General features: G+C 45.4%; 1 protein-coding gene across 2 annotated transcripts in view; it reads left to right on the top strand.

The window, feature by feature from the left end:
* CERS5 (ceramide synthase 5) overlaps nt 1-19,953 on the top strand; it is an 81,474-nt gene that overhangs the window by 22,343 nt on the left and 39,178 nt on the right. For both annotated transcript variants that reach the window (XM_075337260.1, XM_075337261.1), the window contains exons 2-4: nt 5,506-5,611; nt 16,312-16,442; nt 17,867-17,924. In XM_075337260.1, coding sequence (XP_075193375.1) covers nt 5,506-5,611; nt 16,312-16,442; nt 17,867-17,924 — 295 coding nt within the window. The remainder of the gene's footprint in view (nt 1-5,505; nt 5,612-16,311; nt 16,443-17,866; nt 17,925-19,953) is intronic.

Below are 19,953 nucleotides of genomic sequence, written 5' to 3'. Positions count from 1 at the left end.
ACATTGGGCATCTTTTGTTCGCTCCATCTTGGCTGCATTTTTCAAGATGCAGCATGTCTATTATTTTTGCGTTTTTGAGCCCTTGCAGTCAGTAGATTTGACTTAAACGCATTGGGCAAAATGTGGGAAAAACGCATTGCGTGGTGCATCTGACAAAAAAGATGCAGCGTGTGAACATAGCCTTACAATTTATTTTTTTTTTCCCCCTCATCTGTTTTTTTCCACTGAAGCAAGTAATTGAGCATTTATTTTTTTTTAATTCACTGACTCTTTAATGGATCAGTTAAAAATGAGTGAAAATGGAATGGAAAAACTATACGAATCTCCATAGACTTTAATGGCTGATTCTGATCTGCAGAATGGATGAGAATAGGACGTACTTTGAGTCTGATGGACCCGATACTTGGTTCAGTTATAAAAATTGTGTGGGTCGCTGATCAGAGTCTGTGTTCTAAGAAAGAACCGGACATCACAAGGATGTGTGACTGCAGCCTTAGGATGATGACCATGGGACGGATTGTCGGCCATATTTCCCGTTGATTATGTTGGACTCGGCACCATAGATGTACAGTCTGCTGCTAGGAGGCTGATGCTCGGTAAGGCCACATGCACACGGTCAGTATTTGGAGAGGTTTTTTTACCTCAGTATGTGTAAGTCAAAACCAGGAGTGGGTAAGAAATGCAGCAGTGGTGCCCGTGTCTCTATTTTATACTTTTCCTCTGATGGTTCCATGCCTGGTTTTGGCTACAAATACTGAGGTAAAAACCTCACCAAATAGTCAATGTGTGCACATGGCCTTAGTGTTGTCTCCCCCGGTGGATGTCCTCCCCTCCGTTACTATCTGACACCATAGATGTCGGACAGGTTGACCCTCAGATTTGTCTTGTTGATTTCCTTATTGCTCTGCATGAGGATTAGCCCCATAATTTGACTGAGGGGAATTATAGCGTTTTCTGCCCATAACTGACAGTACACTACTTTGCTTTTATTTTTCTGAAACTTTCCAATACAAGTTAATAAGTTTGGTAAAACCCCATTCATATATGTGGGATGTGGACTTTACCTCAAAAATCCCCCCGATAATGCCGTCATCTGAATATTCCCTAATTATTGCCCAGGTTTCCTGGGATGGAAGGTAATGTTTCCCATCTCGTCAGTGGTTTGTATTTACAGAGGTTAAGATTGATATAAAAATACTTGAATGTCTTCTAAATTTAAAATTACAAAACCAAACCTAAAACAAGAAAGGGTAAAGAACAAGCAGAAGCAAATATCCACCAAGTGCGCTAGTGTCAGTAAGGTGGTCTGAGCAGACAGTGTGCGCAATTTGATGTTTGTTCCAATGGATCACAAATGGTTCTCGGAGGCTTTTAATGTAAGGCTTTCACTATGGCTCCAAGACGGACACGTGGATGTGACATTTCATCTTGTGGCGCTAAGAGCGAGGTGCGGCTGGTGAGGCTTACAGGAAGCGGAGGGAAATATTGAGTTAAGGTTTCCCGTGTGTGCGTCTGTCCTGGTGATTTACTGGTGGTTACGGCTGTGGTTAGGTTTTGGCATCTGTCTAAAATGGGTGTGGGTACGCTTGTATCCGAGCCTGGTAACCTGCGATACTAATAGGCTGATCAGTATTTCACATAAAACTTAGGCTATGTGCGCTCTGCACCGCACCTAAAAGGTGCGCTTCAGAGCGCAGCTGAAAAGCTCCGTTCTGAAGCGCATGGTGCCGGCAGAGAACGTGCGCTCTGCATGCTGCCTCTCCCTATAGACAGCATGCAAACCGCACGGAAGAAGTGACATGTCACTTCTAAGGCTGTGTCCACGGTAGCATGTACCTGCGGATTTTTCTGCCTGAAAATCCGCGACTTTCGCGGCAAATCCGCACCTGCGGATTTGCCGCGGATTTTGATGCGGATTTTTTTTTTTTCCCCATTCAAAACCAAAAATCCGCACCAAATCTGCACCAAACAATTGACATGCTGCAGATTTTTCCGGATCAAAATCCGCGGCGGAAAAATCCGCAGCATGGACACAGCATTTCCAAAATGCCATTGAAATGGCTTGGAAGTGCCGCTGCTGCAGATTTTCGGGAAATCCGCGGCAAAATCCGCGCAAAATCCGCAGCGTGGGCACATAGCCTTAGAACGCAGCGATTCGGGCAGCAGCCGAATCGCTGCGTTCTAATATGCCACGTGCGCACGGCTCCTGCACAATCTCCATAGACTGTGCAGGGGACGCAGGACGCATGCAGTTACGCTGCGGTGCAGAACGCAGCGTAACTGCATGCAATACGCACACGTGCGCACATAGCCTTATTTACGCTATGTTCAGATGTCACATTTTTGCAGCATTTTTCTTGCCCCTAGAAAGTGAAGGCTGATTTTTTTTTTTCTTTGCAGATTTGAAGCTGTTTTATATCTGTGACACGTCCCTTTTTTCAGCATTTTTGCCGCGCTTTGCGCTCATTCTAAAGAATGGCCAAAAAAGATAAAAATGTTTTTCTTATGCAGCGTTTTTTTTCTGCCAAGCGTGGCAGGATTAATGCTGCATAAAATACTTAAGTTTTTAAATATTTCCCCCCTTCCCCATACTTCAATGGTTGAAAAACGCTAAATGAATTGCTGCAGAAGTGGCTTCATATCTGCAAGGAAAAAAATATGCAGCATGTGCCTATGATTTATCATTCACTTTGCTGATCAAGTAAAATGCTGCATTATTTATGTATTGCTGCTATATTTTTTATTTTTTTTTACACAAAAATGCAACGTGTGGTCGCACCTTACTCTGCGCGTGGCTGAGAAGTTGCACGTTTTTATGCTGATTTTTGTGGCATAAATGACAACTTTATACCATGTGTCAGTATGAATAAGGAGATGCCAGATTGTTTTATTTCTGTTTTCCAATGCTTGAACAATAAAAAAAAAACACATTGGAAAAACTAATATAAATTTTTGGCGCGATATTCTTGGAGACATTAATTTTATTTCTCTGTTGGTGTAGCTTATTTTTGGCAGTACGAGTTGTCGTTTTCAGAATTTTATTTTGGGCTATATATAACTTTTTTTTTTTTTTTTTCTTTTTTTAAACATTGCATAAAAGCAGTGATTTTTGACTTTTTTTTTTTTTTTTTTTTGGGCATTCACTAAATTGGATAAATTGCATTATCATTTCAGTGTCCGTCTTTAAGGACACAATGCTATAAAAAATGTACAGTGTCCTTGCCTGCTGAGTTGCACACCCTGTAAGGCTATGTGCGCACGTTGCGTACAAGCCCTGCAGAAATTTCTGCAGCGATCTGAAGAGCACATGTGCGCTTTAGATCGCTGCAGAAATGTCCGTAGTGAGCGCCGATTCCATGCGCTCTGCCTGCAGCTCCTGCCATAGACAGAGCAGGAGCTGCCGGCAAAGCGCAGGAAAGAAGTGACATGTCACTTCTTTTTGCGCAGTGCTTCGGCAGTAGCCGAAGCGCTGCGCTCTTAAACGCCACGTGCGCACAGCCCCTGCACAATCTCCATAGACTGTGCAGGGGACGCAGGACGCATGCAGTTACGCTGCGCTACAAAGCGCAGCGTAACTGCATGTTTTTACGCGACGTGCGCACATAGCCTAAGAACGTATTAGAAGTCCCTGGCATGGAAGGTGTGGTCCACTATAAAGCACAGCGGCCACATTGATGTAAAGCTGTGACAGAAGGCTTTTTGTAAACACCTTTTGTTTTCCATGCTGCCTGTGAGCGGTGCTATCGCTGTCCACTCAGCCCATGTTACGTGACACCCCCCCCCACCCCACCCCCCATCCCCGGCTGCAGTGACCTCTGGTGTCCGATGATGTCATTTCAACTTCCTGAATTGGATGTTGACCCGGCATCACCGAGGCGGGCCCCAGTCTCCATGAGTGACTGGGCTGTGGACGGAGTTTCACCACACATCACAGCCTATCATCTTGCGTGTTCTCTCCTTCACCACAGAGCGCCGCAAACACGAGCGATGCTGGGCTGTGATGTGCGGTGAATTTGTACCCACAGCCCAGTCACTCACTGAGACTGGGTCTCGCCTCGGTGATGCCGGGTCAACTTCCAATTCCGGATGTTGACGTGACATCACCGGACATCAGAGGTCACTGCAGCCCGGGTCACATGATGGGGTTGAGAGGACAGTGATGGCGCTCACAGGCAGCATAGACAGGATTTTAGTAAAAGCCTTCCGTCACAGCTTTTCGTCACTGTGGCCACTGTGTAGTGGACCATCCCTTTTTAAAATAGCAGTAATATTAGTTTTACAGTAACCTGCTAGTGAGCAAGGTCACCATAAATCCTTTCTATAAACTTATAAGGAAAGGAGAAAACTTTTACCACAAATCCATTTTAGACTCTTAACCATTTTCTCTAATTTCAATGTGAAATTTTAAAGCACTTTACTTAATTTATAATTGCAAGGAAACATACATAATTTAGCGGAGTGCTTGGCACATCCGCAGAAATGTGAGACTTGCTAATTGTCTAAAGAGGACCTTTCACCAGTTTGAGCGTGTTAAATTGGCCTCCTGATGGAATAGTGGCTGAAGAGCTGCATAAAACGTAGTTTTTTGTTAACTCCCCAACAGTGAAGAGAAATTATCAGCTTGTAAAGTTTAGGTTATAATTTGTTATAGTTCAAGTGAGCATTTCCGGCGATTTGTTTGGGGGGGGTGAATACTTTATCACCTTGCATGAGGTTAACCAATCTTAAGCAGGAGGCCTTATACAGAAGAGAACACACCCTTCTCTCCTCACTGATCTCTGCACTTGCTGTGTGGATACATAACTCACCTCTGCTGCATCATTACAAACCCTGGCAGATCTTATCTCATGGTTCTGTCAGCACTCACCGTCCCCCACACTAACTGCTGTCAAATGAGATCTAGAAGTGTTAGTAATGATACATAGGTCTGCTCTGCTGTAACTTTACACAGTGACTATGGAGATCAGTGAGAAGAGGGCCGTACTCTTCTCCCCTGCATGATGCTGGCTGTATATGATTGGTTAGTGTCATGCAGGGGAAAAAGTACACACCTACAGAGACAAATCTCTGGTAACACCCAGTTCAATTTATAACCTAAGCTTTACAAGCTAATATCTCTGCAACGGAGAGGAGGAACAAAAAAAAAAACATGGCTCTGCTCTGCTGTATCTTGACACATTGGTTATGAAGATCAGTGAGGGGAGGGCGGTTCTCTTCTCCCCTGCATGATGTTGCTTTCATATGATTGGGTGTACTTCTTCCCCTGCATGAGACTGACCAATCAGAGACAAATCTCTGGTAATGTCCAGTTCAATTTATAACCTAAGCTTTACAAGCTAATAGCTCTGCAAAAAAGAGGAATAAACAAAAATGTGTTTTTTACTCGGCACTGTAGCTGCTATCCCATGACCTGGCTAGTTTTAACATGCCCAAGCTGGTATCCTTTAAAGGTTCAGAATTATTATAGTAATATTGGTTTTGATTGGATGTTCATGTCTTTTCCAGGTTTCTTGCTAAGCCATGTGCACTACAACTGGGTCTCCAGGGCACTGGACCCCGAAAAGCTCAGCCCAATGCAATCCTAGAAAAAGTCTTCATATCCATCACAAAGGTCAGTGACTGCAGATGGCGCTTTGCCCAGCGTTTGCAGCATCTTTCATTGCATTGTCCCCTGCTCAGGAGATGTGGTAGGATAATAATAAAGTTTATTTTGATAGCGCCAACATATTCCGCAGCGCTTTACAATCAAATGGCGGCTGTACAGAAACAAACAACAAAATAGCACATAGTTCAGCATCTACAGTAGGAATGAGGGCCCTGCACGCAAGCTTACAATCTATGGGGGAAGAGGGGGACACAAAAGGTAAAGCACACTTGTAATGTCTGGCCATCGTTTTGATAAATCATTGATTTCATATAAAGTTGAATGATCCGGTCATTAGACAGTAACCTTATATAAGTGCACTTGCGAGCTATTGATTGTATGCATGATGTGAGGATAGAAGTAGGAGTGAGAAGGTTATGAATAGCTTTTACAAGGCGGGGCAGGGATATTTAGGTTGGTAAGTTATGATAAGCTGGTCTGAAGAGATGTGTTTTTAATGCACGCTTAAAAACTAGGGTACTGGATATTAGTCGCGTTCTTTGGGGTAGTGACTTCCAGAAAACTGGCACAGCACGGGAAAAGTGTTGGAGACGAAGGTGTGAGGTTCATATTATGGAGGATGTTAGTCTAAGATCATTTGCGGAACGCAGGGGGGGTGGGTAGGATGATGGACAGAGATGAGGTATGAGATATAAGGTGACGCAGAACTGTGGAGGGTTTTGTGGGTGAGAAATATAAGTTTATATTGTATTCTGTAGCTGGTGGGTAACCAGTGCAATGGCTGGCACAAGGAGGAGGAATCAGTGAAGTGGCTGGGCAGGAATATGACCCTGGTTGCTGTGTTCAGGATGGATTGGAGAGGAGAAAGTTTGGTCAGAGGGAGACCGATCAGTAAAGAGTTAAAATAGTCTGATAGGATAGAATAGTAGGATCTCTGTACAGTCAGACACGGCCATTACACAGTACACAGCAGGACCACATCTAGAAGATCTCAGCACAGGAACCTTTTTCTTTACACATCCAGTTGTGGAGCGTATTATTATTCCAAGGTCTATTGATTAAAATGAAGTTTAATTTTAACTTTGTTCTTGGAGAAAACCTCTTTAAGGGACTGTACGTCACAAAAAATGCTTTTAGTGCAAGGCTGTGATTACAGCCACGCTCCCAATTTACTGATCAATGATGTAATCTCTCCCCTGCGCTGCCCCTGTGATAACCTATTTTTTCATACTATAGCAACAACATAGTCTGCCGTGCCGTACAGATCGCTCACTTCATCCTCTGGCCCTGTGTGGCTCTTTCTTTATCTACAAGGATTAGGGCCAATTGACATATTTAAAATGCTGGGCGAACCCGTGCCCTGGTCAGATTGAAACCCATTGTCTCTACTGCTGAATGAAGGCGCCACCCATATGCTGTGGGTACAGGCTGCGTAAGTTGCTAGGAGATTGGCATTTCTTTATATGAATGAGTTAGAAGATTGCCAAGCTCCGTATAAATATGAAGTGATTTGTGTAGCGAGTCGGATTTATGGGGATCCATAAATTACACCTTTACTTGTCTTTACCTGCAGGCTCTGGGAAGCTGATGTATAAAGAGCCGCGTGCCACTAATAAATCCTGGAGTCCACGTTTTCTAATTATTACATGTCAGAAAGGTGATATAAAAATCATACCTTACAGTAATGACTATACGGTGCCGCAGAGCTCACTGACATATCCTTAGGCTACATGCGCTCGCTGCACCAAAACGTACCAAAACTGCACCTTGTCACCACAGAGCGCTTGGAAATGTCTTAGGCTATGTGCGCACGTGTGCGCTCTGCACCGCACCGAAAATGTGCGCTTCAGAGCGCAGGCGGGGGAGAGACAGAGGGGGAGGGGGCGGGGGAGAGACAGAGGGGGAGGGGGCGGGGGAGAGACAGAGGGGGAGGGGGCGGGGGAGAGACAGAGGGGGAGGGGGCGGGGGAGGGACAGGGGGAGGGGGCGGGGGAGGGACGGAGGGGGAGGGGGCAAGGGAGGGACGGAGGGGGAGGGGGCGGGGGAGGGACGGAGGGGGAGGGGGCGGGGGAGGGACGGAGGGGGCGGGGGAGGGACGGAGGGGGAGGGACGGCGGGGGAGGGACGGCGGGGGAGGGACGGCGGGGGAGGGACGGCGGGGGAGGGACGGCGGGGGAGGGACAGATCACCCGAGGCTGGTTTCTGGGCATGCTCAGTAGAGCAAGCAGGATCCAGCAAATTGCTGTTTAGTCAGGATCCAGCAATTTGCAGTATTTGGACGCAGCTCAAAAACGCTACAAGTAGCGTTTTTGAAAAATGTTAAACAGCAACTCGCTGGATCCTCACTAGAACGCACGCAAACGCAGGTGAACGCATTTTGACGCGAGTCCATTGCAAATGCATTGAAATGAAAACGCATTTCCACTGGATCCATTTTTGCGTTAAAAAAAACGTTCAGGACGGATGTTAAAAAAACGTAGTGTGAAAGCAGCCTAAAAAAAACCAAACGCTTGTAATGTAGGTGCGTTTTTGGTGCCAAAAAAGCACCAAATTGATAGCATGCGTTTTTTCCTTGCGTTTTTCATGCCCTCATTGATTTCAATAGGTGACAAATGTTGACAAAAACGCAAGAACAATGAACATGCTGCTTCTTTTTCTTTTCTTACACAAACGTTTGTAAAAAAAAAACCAAAAAAAAAAAACCCCGCTGACAAACTGCAATGTGCACACAGCAGATCTGACTTCTCATAGACATTGCTTGGAAGTCAAATGGCAAAGTTCTGACAACAAAACTGCAGCCAAAAAATGCAACAAAAAACGCAGCGTGCGCATGTAGCCTTATGGTATTTGATGTAGAAATGTTGTCATCTCTTGGCAGGAAAAACGCACCTTTTTGACAAGTGTCCGGGGCGTTTTGCAGATATTTTCCTCTAGTGCAAGTTAAATCTGCAGCAAAGACACTGAAAGCCTTGACATCCTCCAGATATAAATCTGCACCAAATCTGAAAGAATAGCAGCAATGTGTGCAACACACTTAAGAATTCTCATTCACTTTGCTGGCATCAGAAAATTGTGACAAATCTGCACAGAAAAAAAAACATGACAAGTCTGCAACATGTGCAGAGACCCTTAGGCCCTGTGCGCACTAGACAGAATTTCCCGCGGATTACCTGCGGTTTTGCTGCATGTTTCGCTGCAGAAAATGTTCATAACATCTCTGCAGTGATTCACCAGCAAATCCTATGGGAAAAACAAATGCTGTGCGCACTGGGCGGATTTTGACAGCTACAGGTTTTGCTGCGGGATTCCCGCAGCAAAAACAATTTCACGTCACTTTTTTTCCGCAGATAGCTGCAGCATTTCACTCCATTGACTGTAATGTAATCATGAAATCCCGCAGGGAATAACGCAGGCAGCAAATTCTGGGCGGTTCATTGCGTTTCATTGCGTTAGTCCCTGCGATATTTTGCGTTTTTCGGGATATAATGTTCATCACTGCCCTGCGTTTTGCAGGGAAGTGATGTCATTATGACAAGAAGAGGAAGCGGAGCAGAGAGTAAACACACACACATCGCACTCACACACAGACATATAGAATACACATAGAAATCAAACGTACATATTACAAATAAAAAAAAAAACAAACAAAAAACGTGGGCTCCGCCGTACTTTTACCGTCCAGCCGAGGTAAACACACAGCGGCGGCCTGGTATTCTCAGGCTGAGGAGGGCGAGGGCCTGGGTTAATCCCCCCCCCCCCCCACGCAGCCGAGAATATCAGCCAGCAGCTGTCCTGGGACTGTCGCATCCATTATGCGACAGTCCCGGAGTGTCCCTGGCTTTTCCAGATTGCCGTGATGCGGTGGCAATCGGGGTAATAACTAACGAGTTAGTGACAGCGATGCGCTGTCACTAAGTCCAGGCTTAATCATGGCAAAAGTAAGTAAAGTGAATAAACGCATGCCACGAAAAATCCTTTATTTTTAAATAAAATGGCAAAAAAGCCCCCTCTTTCACCATTTTATTAACCCCTCCCAACACACAGCTCCGGCGTAATCCACACAGGTCCCACGATGCTTGCAGACTGCTGCAGCCGCGTCTGACACACTGTACTGGATGCAGCTTCGCAACAAGACTGCAGAGGTAACCACAGGTCATTTCTCACGGTCAGTAATGTGAACACATTACCGCTCGTGAGAACTGCAGTGTGTCTCCTCACAGGGACTCTATCTATTGATCATCTATCCCTCTATCTATTATCTAGTTATTTATCTATCGCAGATGGAAATGACCTTTTTTTTTTTTTTTTTTTTTTTTTTTTTTCTTCATTCAATGTGCTTTATTGCATTTAATGCATTAAAACACATGTACCAACCTGTGGAAAAAACGCAACAAAACGCATGCGGTTTTCGGTGCGGTTTTTTTTTGCGTTTTTTTTTTTTTTTTTTTTTTTTTTCTTTCTGCGGGTGCGGAAATCTTTCAGAGCCTGCGGAATTTTCTTAAGAGAATTCCATTTTCAAGTGCGCACAGGGCCTTAGATGGCAAAACATGACCCATCAGTAATTCTGAAAACGTCTATTGGCTGAGCGGTGTCCTTGGCGGTCTCCAGCAGTCCCATAGACAAGCATTAGAGCGGGTTGGTGCATGCCTGACCCCCACTGGTCTGACCCCCAGCAATTAATAATTTAACTCCTATCCGAACAAGAGGTAAGGGTCTCATCCCTATAATAACGAGGATATTTGTCATGATTTCTCCGATATCCCAATCAACAGAGTGAGAGATGATTGAACAATCCAAAGAATATTCATTCCATGCAATCCAGAAGGTCCATCAAATAATCCACCACACAGGGGGTAAAATAGTCCAGTAATGGGATAAATGTCCTGGGGATGAGTCACAATCCTCCAGCAGCCCTTTTCCAGGGAAATCGAGGTTTATCAATGGCTCTTTGGGGGGGGCTGCCTGTAGCTTCAGCTTCTCCCCAGAGGATCAATCTTACTCCTTCTCTCTTCTTTCTCAGACTGAATAATCTCCCAGGTAGGCAGAGAGTTTGGTGGATCCCAGACCCCCTCCCCCAGTCTTGGGGACAAAATCCCGGCAAGGGGTGATTAACTTAACAGGACAATGTCCACGGAATGGACAGAGCACCACACCTAAAATACGAACCTACACAAAATTACACAACTCACCATGTTCCACCATCACAATATTCTAAGGTGATATCTTCCCTACTTGGCACAAACCCTTGATTAGGGGCCTACTCCCGTGTGTTCCATAGTTCAGATCGATCGTTAGGTCAGAGTTTCTTGTTTTTTCTCGAGGACAGTATTTTGTGAGACATTGGCACATGGGTGTGAAATGTCAGAACGGTATCAGGGAGACAAACTCTCCCACTTGGTCCTGTTGGGTAATAAGATTTGTTATCGGCATGCTTTGCACCTTGTACTCGATCATGTGGGTAGCGGGTGGATATATTGACTTGTGTTCCTCTTCAGATCAGAAAATGCCTGAATAATGGTCAGGTCACTTTTAACCGCTTGGCGTCTTTGGAAGGAGCAGACCCGCTTGAAAAAGAGATCTTGTACACATGTTTGATTTCCTTAAGTTCCTTGACGTCTCCAGATAGAAGAGTCCTGCTATTTAAAATAGTGGAAAAATATTTGGTGCATCTCATTTAAAGCCAATGTGATTTATTTGGCCCGATTGTGTGTGTGTGTGTGTGTGTGTTGGTTTACTGCTCATGGCCTGGTTTAGGCTACTTTCACACATCAGTTTTTTTCCCATCAGGCACAATCCGGAAAAGAACGGATAAAACTGATCCGGCGCCGGATCCGTTTTATCCCCATTGATTTGTATTAGCGCCAGATTGTGCCTGATGGCCTTGAGTTGCATCCGGCTTTTGCCGGATCTGTCGTAATTGGCTAATGCAGCGGCCGGATGGAATGTCTCTTGTAACGTTTTTTGTCTCTGACAAACAACCGCATTGCGCCGGATGCGGCGTGATTTACAATGGAAGCCTATGGACGCTGGATCCGGTGTAATGCGGCACGAAACGGATGCGGCCGCCAGATCAGTTTTTGTAAACTGAGCATGCTCCAATTTATTTAAAAAAAAAAAAAAAAAAAAAAAAAAAAAAAAACGGATCCAGCAAAAAAAAAAACAAAAACGGACGAAACGGATGCAAAAACGGATGTGCCATATCCGTAAAAAAAAAAAAAAGGATCAGGCGCATCCGTTTTTCCATATTCTGCGCCGCATCCGTTGCATCAGACACACGCTGGATTGTGCATGATGCCAAAAAACTGATGTGTGAAAGTAGCCTAAGGCTATGTGCCCACGGGGAAAGTGTCCTGCGGTTATATCCGCAGGACATTCCGCAGGAGTTCCCAGAAAACCGCAGCACAACTTTGTCTGTTTACATGCTGCGGTTTTATTGCGAAATGTCCTGCGGATATGGTGCGGTCATTCTGCATTGAGGATACAGTACCATGGCTTCAGCACTGCATCCTCAATGCAGAACAAGTGCTGAGTGATCGGGGCGTTCATACTTACCTCCATCACGCAGCACTTCTCTCCGGCGGCCGGGTCACTCCGTCAGCGTCTGCACTGTACAGTGTGCAGGAGAAGGTAGGTGGGCCTGAACTAGCTCCGGCTGTCACATGACCGGAGCTCGTGCAGGCCCCGCCCACCTCCTGCTTCCTGCTCCTGGCTCCACCGCGGGAAAGTGACTCTGGTGTCTGCTATCAAGGCAGGTAAGTATGGGACCAAGGCAGATTTCCGCAGGTAAATCCGCAGGAATAATTGACATGCAGCTATGTGCGGCTGCGGGAGATCCGCAGCATATTCCGCAGCCGCACATTCCGCAACGTGGACACACACTCCCCATGTCCCATAGGATAACATGGGGAGTGTCTGTACATGCTGAAACCTGCGGATTTATCTGGAAAATCCAGATAAATCTGTAGGCTTTCCGCGGCAAAATCCACATGAACAAGCTCCCGTGGGCACAGGGCCTTAGTGGCATCCTTGGCAGTCTGTCAGAGATTGCTGGTTTTCCAGCTATGGATTGCAGCGCTTACAAGCTCTTTGTGATATTGCTTGCAAGCACTGCTTTGAAGCTGGCTGGATTCCTGAATCTAGCCAACATTAGTGCCCCGTGTGCTCTTCTTTGTTCCCTCTTGTCTGTAGCATTGGAAGGAGTTTGGTTTAGATCAGTGAAATGACCATACTGCTCGTCTGAACTATTGATCATCAGGAGTTCACTGACCCCCCCCCGGCAAGGAAGAAGCAGAGGAGCGGTGCGCTCCTGAAGAAAGTTTTAGACAACTCTTTAAAGGGTCTGGCCACGTGCAGCCGGAGTGGTGCACACATTAATATTTTAGAGATGTCCAATGAAGATATACATTGAGCAGTAATCCCAACAAATCTGTATGACTGAAGGGTTTATTGTGATGGGAACAAGGCCTTAAGGCCCTGTCACACACAGAGATAAATCTGCGGCAGATCTGTGGTTACAGTGAAATTGTGGACAATCAGTGCCAGGTTTGTGGCTGTGTACAAATGGAACAATATGTCCATGATTTCACTGCAACCACAGATCTGCCAAAGATTTATCTGTGTGACGGGGCCTTCAGTCAGATTCTGAGCCAATGTCAGTACATTACCTGGAGACATAATATCTGTTTACATGGAGGCTGAATACATTTCTGTAAACTGTATTCCCTGGAGCCTCTCCATTCATCTCTTGATTATTCCCTCTCATTATACATACGGCCTGCAGACAGAGTAAACACGTGTGTTCTGTGCACCGGTGGCGTTCATCGGAGCAGTCGGTGTCATATTCGTAGGTATAGTCAGATGGGCAGATGTGCTCATTGTCGTACATCAGATAAATCCTTAGGCTTTGTCCTGCCGTGAATAGGACTATGTAACACAATAACGGCGGGATGTGATTGATCCTTGTGGACTGCTTATTGCTTCCATAATGGGTTCTCCTGTGATCTTTCTGACCAAGGTGGGCATCCCAGCCTCAGTAGCCCAGGAAGGGTTAAGCCCCACATACACCTTAGCTAAATGTCCACCGTACCTGAAAATATTGATGGCTTTGGCTGACCATTTAATATATGGGGATGTATGCCTACTGTCGGGGAAGATAAACCGCCAGCCGACATGTCATCCAGCGACATTTTCATAGAGCGCACAGGAGTCAGCCAATAGGGCTGCAGGATGAGCAATCGCGGAACGATGCTGTGGCTGCACGGCCATCTAAAGTGTATGGCTGCCATTTGGCTGGCCGTACCTATGAGCACCTTCTCCGCAGACTCCATATTCGCGAGCGTTCAGCTTGTGTGTTTACTGTTTGGAAAGAGAAGTAGACTGCTGTGTGACTCCTCCGGCAGAAGCTTATCTCCTGAAAACAAAAGGATCGGCTGCTGAAATGACCGAAACCTTCTGTCTCCTGACCAGGGGTATAGCACACGGTTAAGCTATAAAAGTGCAACGTGTGAAGAAGCCCAATATATATCTGGAGGAAAGTGGATGTTCCAAAGTGAGATATGATTGTCCAGGCTGTATATAATGTGTATTGGGGATCTGTAGATATTAGCTGAGGTGACGTATTAAATGAGCAAGAAAAATCTAAACTGCTAAACTGCATAGTCGCATCACACTGGAGTATAGTTGTGAATTACATAATGTTTATCTACATCAAGCAACACCTCCTCATGGTATTAAGAAATAGAATCATAGAATGGTAGAGTTTGAAGGGACCTCAAAGGCCATCGGGTCCAAACCCCTGCGAGTGCAGGCTTTCCTAAATCATCCCAGCTATATGTTTATCCAGTTTCCGCTTGAAGATTTCCAGTGATGGAGAGCTCACAACCTCCTGTGGTAGCCTGTTCCACTCCCTGACTGCCCTCACCACCTCCTGTGGTAGCCTGTTCCACTCCCTGACTGCCTTCACCACCTCCTGTGGTAGCCTCTTCCACCCTCTGACTGCCCTCACCACCTCGTGTGGTAGCCTCTTCCACCCTCTGATTGCCCTCACTGTCAGAAATTTTTTCCCTAATGTCTAATCGGAATCTCCTTCCTATAAGTTTCATCCCATTGCTTCTTGTACTTCGTTGTGCTAATGAGCAAAGGGTAGTTCCCTCTGCACTGTGACCACCTTTCAGATATTTGTAGACTATTAAGTCTCCTTTCAGCCTTCTCTTTTTCAAACGAAGCATCCCTAGTTCTTGTAGCCGGTTTTCATATGACACTGTATGCAGACCCTCTACCATCTTGGTTGCTCTTCTCTGGACTTGCTCCAGTATATCAATGTCTTTCTTGAATTGGGGCGGCTGGAACTGCACACAGTATTCTAGGTGGGGTCTGACCAGGGCAGAGTATAGGCGAATAATTACCTCTCTTGATCTAGATTCGACTCCTGTCTTGATACATCCCAGAATTTTGTTGGCCTTTTTAGCTGCAGCTCCGCATTGTTGGCTGATGTTGAGTCTGGGATCCACTATTACGTCCAAGTTCTTTTCTCTGGTGCGATCACCTAGTTCTGTTCCTCCAATGTTATATATGCTTTTTACTTTTCTACATTGGGATCGGAAACCAGTATTAAAGCGGTTGTTTAAAGCACAACCCCAACATTTTTTTTTCCCTTTACCGCATGGCGTGGTGCTTTTAACGTATGGTCGCTGTCCCTACTCTTATTCTCACCCACCGGCATCTTCACCTTCTACCGACGATGCTCCAGTTCCACGGCACCATCTTGTGCCCATAACTACTGACTGGCCTTAAGCCAGAAGCTGTGTCACAAGCTGTCAATACATCTCTATTAGAGCCAGAACGAGGCTCTCATAGAGTCTCGCTCCATTTAACACTGGAGCAGCCGACAGGTCACAGTGCAGAAGACCAACCAGAGTGACAGTGATAGAAGATGATGATGGCCTCAGGTGAGTAAGACCGGAAACTTTTATATGTTAAACACTAGAAGTCCCAGGAATTTTGAGCTCCATATGGGTTTCAATGGTAGAAATGTTAAATGACCCCTCTCTGGGACTTCTAGTGTTAAAGGGTTTGTCCACTACTAGGACAACCCTTCTGATTTCATATGTTTTCCCCAGGTAAATTAATAAAGCCTATACTCTCCTCCTGTACCGCACCGGTCCAGCAGTACACTGAATCACGTGGTGTGGCGATGTCACGCGAGCCCGGCGTCCAATCAGCACTGGCTTCTTTCTCGCCACCTTTGGACCAAACGATTTTATCAACAGGAAGTGAGTGCTCACTTCCTGTTGATTGTTGGTTGAAGGCGGGGAGAAGGATACCAGCACTGATTGGACACCGGGCATTTCTGGTTGGCAAAGGGTTCAGGATAGGTTAAAGGAATCCTTAATTTGAAAACTATAATGAAAAATGCATAAACACACTAAATCGCATCAGATCACGCTGTGGGTTAAATGTGAAGGGAGGGGTTGGTGAAAAAAAATCACTAAACCAGACGCGTTTTGAACGTGCGTACTTGTACTTGGTTTTAGAGAAGACAATATGGGGGTGCCCTATGTGGCCACACAAATGGTGAGTACAAAGAGCACATGAGGGGGGACAATACTGCATGTGTCACTCAGTTATTAGTTGCACAAGCCTTAAATAAAGACCCACTTGTCGTACAGGAGGTGTATGTGATGTAACGCTGCTCTTGTCTATTCCCCAGTGTCCCGATGGGAAGCACCTGGAGGGGCTATCAAAACAGCTGGACTGGGATGCACGTAAAATCCAGAGGTGGTTCAGGCAGAGGCGGAACCAGGATAAGCCAAGCTTAGTGACCAAATTTTCAGAGAGCATGTGAGTAAAAATTACAGATGCTAACCATGCACACGGCCGTCACTGCTGTCCTTGTCTGTTCCCCTGTTTTGTAGACTTACAGGTTATCAAAAATGGAATTGTGGGGGCAAAACAAAGTCCTTTCCCAATAACTGGTTCAACCTGCTTCTGGCTATGAGCAAGAAAGCCATGTGCATCCTCACTGGATGTATTCACATGGTGCAGTAATGCTTTTTGCTGCAGTAATACAGGCACATTATTGACATTATATTACAACCACAATGCTGGACGTCTTGCTGACAACTGAATGTTGACTATATAACACTGATTAAAAAATTTGATGCGTTAGTGGCCTGAAAGAGGCTTAATAGAAGAAAAAAGTGTAAATGCTAATATACCGTATTTTTCAAATTTTATAAGACGCATTTTTCCTCCCAAAAATTTGGTAGGGAAATGAGGGGTGCGTCTTATAATCCAAATGCACCTTACTGGAAGGTGGTGGAGAGGAGTAGCTGGGGCCTGCGGGGAACTGTGCTGCGAGCGGTGATGCAGGGGCATCCTGAAGATGTCTGCTCTGTGGGCTTCAAATAATGGCACCCGGAGTCGGCGCATGCACAGATGGAGCTCTCGGCTTCAGCTCTCATCTGCGGACACGCCGCCTCCGGCACATTGATGTCCTAGCAGCGGACTTAAGGAAAATGGCGCCCCCGGTTGGCACGTGCGCAGATGAGATCTCTGCTTGTCATTGATCGGATAGCTCAATCTGCGCATGCGCTGACTCCAGGTATCATTTCTTTGAAGCCCGAACTGCGGACATCTTAAGGATGCCCCTGCCTCACCGCTTGCAGCACAGCGCCCCACAGTTTCTGAAAGTTACCTACCCCACAGCATCTGGGACCCCCCCCATGGCTGAACTGCCATTGCAGCCGCCCCCACCTTCCGGTAAGAGACCACCGTATTACAAGGTGGACCTAATTGTTTTGTTGGGGGGGTTTTTTGGTTTTAATTTCTCTGTAAATTTGGGGTGCATTCTATAAAAATCCAGTGCATTTTACACCATATTTTTTCAGTGTGTATGTGTAACATATATAATTATATTTTATATTTAAAAAATTTGGACTGATAATCCCATCGTCCCCTTTCCTGCCTTGTGTCTTGGTTGTTTCTGGGCTCCGGCATTGTGGGATTGCTCGGTGTGGCGTGCGTCTTATCACGGTCACTTGTGGCCATGCTTTGCTAGATTTTCCTTCTAACCGAATAAGAAATCAATCTTGGGGATATTCGTACTTTCTACAGTGCGAACTTCCCAGGCACGTGATTTCTAGCCAATGGGATCAGTAAGACTAGATAACATGGCGGTTGTTTTTGTTTCAATGTATTTTCACATTGGGATAAGCCATGCAGCCTGGTCTGATGTCTGACCAGCTCGCCTTCTCTCTTTCTAGGTGGAGGTTTCTATTTTACCTATATATCTTTTCCTATGGAGTATGGTTTCTCTGGACGGTAAGTAGTCTTCCTGACATTACGCACAACCAAAGCTCTGAGGGATTATACAATAATCAGGCAGAAGGTCTCTGCCAAGTTACAGCAATGCGCTGTCACAATGTGTCGGCTGACACGAGGTTTGTGAGATCCTCGATGTTTTGACAGTGGATGGAAATTGGCAACTTTTTCTAGGTTTGATAGCATAAGCTAAACAATGTGTAATCCTCGGCCTGGCAGAGCCGCCTTCTAGCTGGAAGCAATGGACAGGATTTTTCTCTGCTCTCACAACTAGCCAAGTTCAAAGTGCAGATGCTTCCTGTCTGCTCATTAAACATTAGCGGTATATTCAGTGTTGTGGTGCGCTCGCCACCGGCTGTTAACACTTTACATCCTCAAGTGCGCACACAAAGCCATACTACACGTGCTAAGAAAAAAAACTTTCTAAAATATTCTAAAACAAGGCTATGCAATTCATTTTCCCAAATCAATAGGTTGATATTAATTTGGGTAAGTATTATTTTATATTTACTGTATCACTCAATATTAACACAACAAAGTATGCCGACATCCCCCGATATACAGTATGAGCCCCCACATAGCGCCCTGTATACAATATGGACCCCCACACAGCCCATCTATATACAATGAGCCCCAATATAACCTCTATTTAGACTGTGAGCTCACACACAGCCCCTTTATATATAGTATGAACCCCCATATAGCTCCCTATATACAGTATGAGCCACCATATAGCCTTTATATGCTGTATGAGCCACCATATAGCCTTTATATGCTGTATGAGCCACCATATAGCCTTTATATGCCGTATGAGCCAACACAGCCCCTCTATATACAGTATAGCCTATATATATATATCTCTCTCTCTATCTCTCATGAGCCCCCATCTAGTCTCTATATACAGAATTGGCTACAACAAAGCCTCTCTATACAATATGAACCCCCATATAGCCACTCTATATAGAGTATAATATATAATATATATATATATACACACACATACACAATGAGCCACCATATAGCTCCCTATATACAATTTGAGCTGCCACATAACCCTCTATATACAGTATGAACCCTCACATGACGCCCTATATAGAGTATGAGCCCCCACATAGCCCACTTATAGCCACCGTCCGCCACCAATATATTAATATCTGGAAGTGGATGGGTGGCGGGGTAGGGCATGGTGCGGCCCGTAGTCCACTTGTTTCAGCCCTTTGGCTGGTTAGGTCCATTGGCCGGATCAGGCCCCCAATTCGCACATTGTTCATCCCTGGTTTAAAATATCACCAGATGTCAATGTTGTCATATAAAGTGATGGCTAAGATCGTCCATTGCTTTATGATCGGTAGAGGGGATGGTCTGATTTCTGGGAACTTTACCCATACTCATTCAGAGGGAAAATAAAAACATGCTTGCCAAAAGAAACAACCCGCGTTCTGACTCCGCTCCAACTGTCTGTCAGGCCGGATGTGCTACCCATCATTCAATGGACTCTGCGGCCAGTTGGTGGTATTAGCAGTTGGGTCATTAGTGGTCATGACCTCATACCATCCAGTGCGGTGCAGCAGTGGTGCGGGGGCTAATTCCAGTAGCAAATCTTTTTTTTTTTTTTTTTTTTTTTTAAACTTTTGGAAGTTCAGACCACACAGCATCTTTGATCTTGCACTTTGGCTTTACATTGCATCGTAATGCAGGTAATGGAATTTAATTGGGATCTACAGTGTAGTGTGATAAGCAGGTTGCTAAAAGTTGGTATCATGTGGATTTTTGCAGCTTGTTTTAGTCCCTATTCGTTGGTCACAATGTGGCCCCATACACCACATTATGTAGCGTCCTAGAGTGATCTTTGGCCACATGACCTTTAACCTCAGCCTTAAAGGGGTACTACGGGGAGATGGTAAAAAACATTTATACTGTTCCTGCTCTCATACACTATGAAGTTGGGCTGGAAACTGCAGTTCTAATATCTTTGTCAGATGTAAATCAATAAAATAGTAGCTGCTCCTCACCCCTCACATATGGGACG

The sequence above is a fragment of the Anomaloglossus baeobatrachus genome, chromosome 2 (assembly GCF_048569485.1).
Source record: "Anomaloglossus baeobatrachus isolate aAnoBae1 chromosome 2, aAnoBae1.hap1, whole genome shotgun sequence".
Classification (NCBI taxonomy): domain Eukaryota; kingdom Metazoa; phylum Chordata; class Amphibia; order Anura; family Aromobatidae; genus Anomaloglossus; species Anomaloglossus baeobatrachus.
Note: the sequence above shows the minus strand (reverse complement) of the source record. Positions and strands in the feature narration are given on the sequence as shown.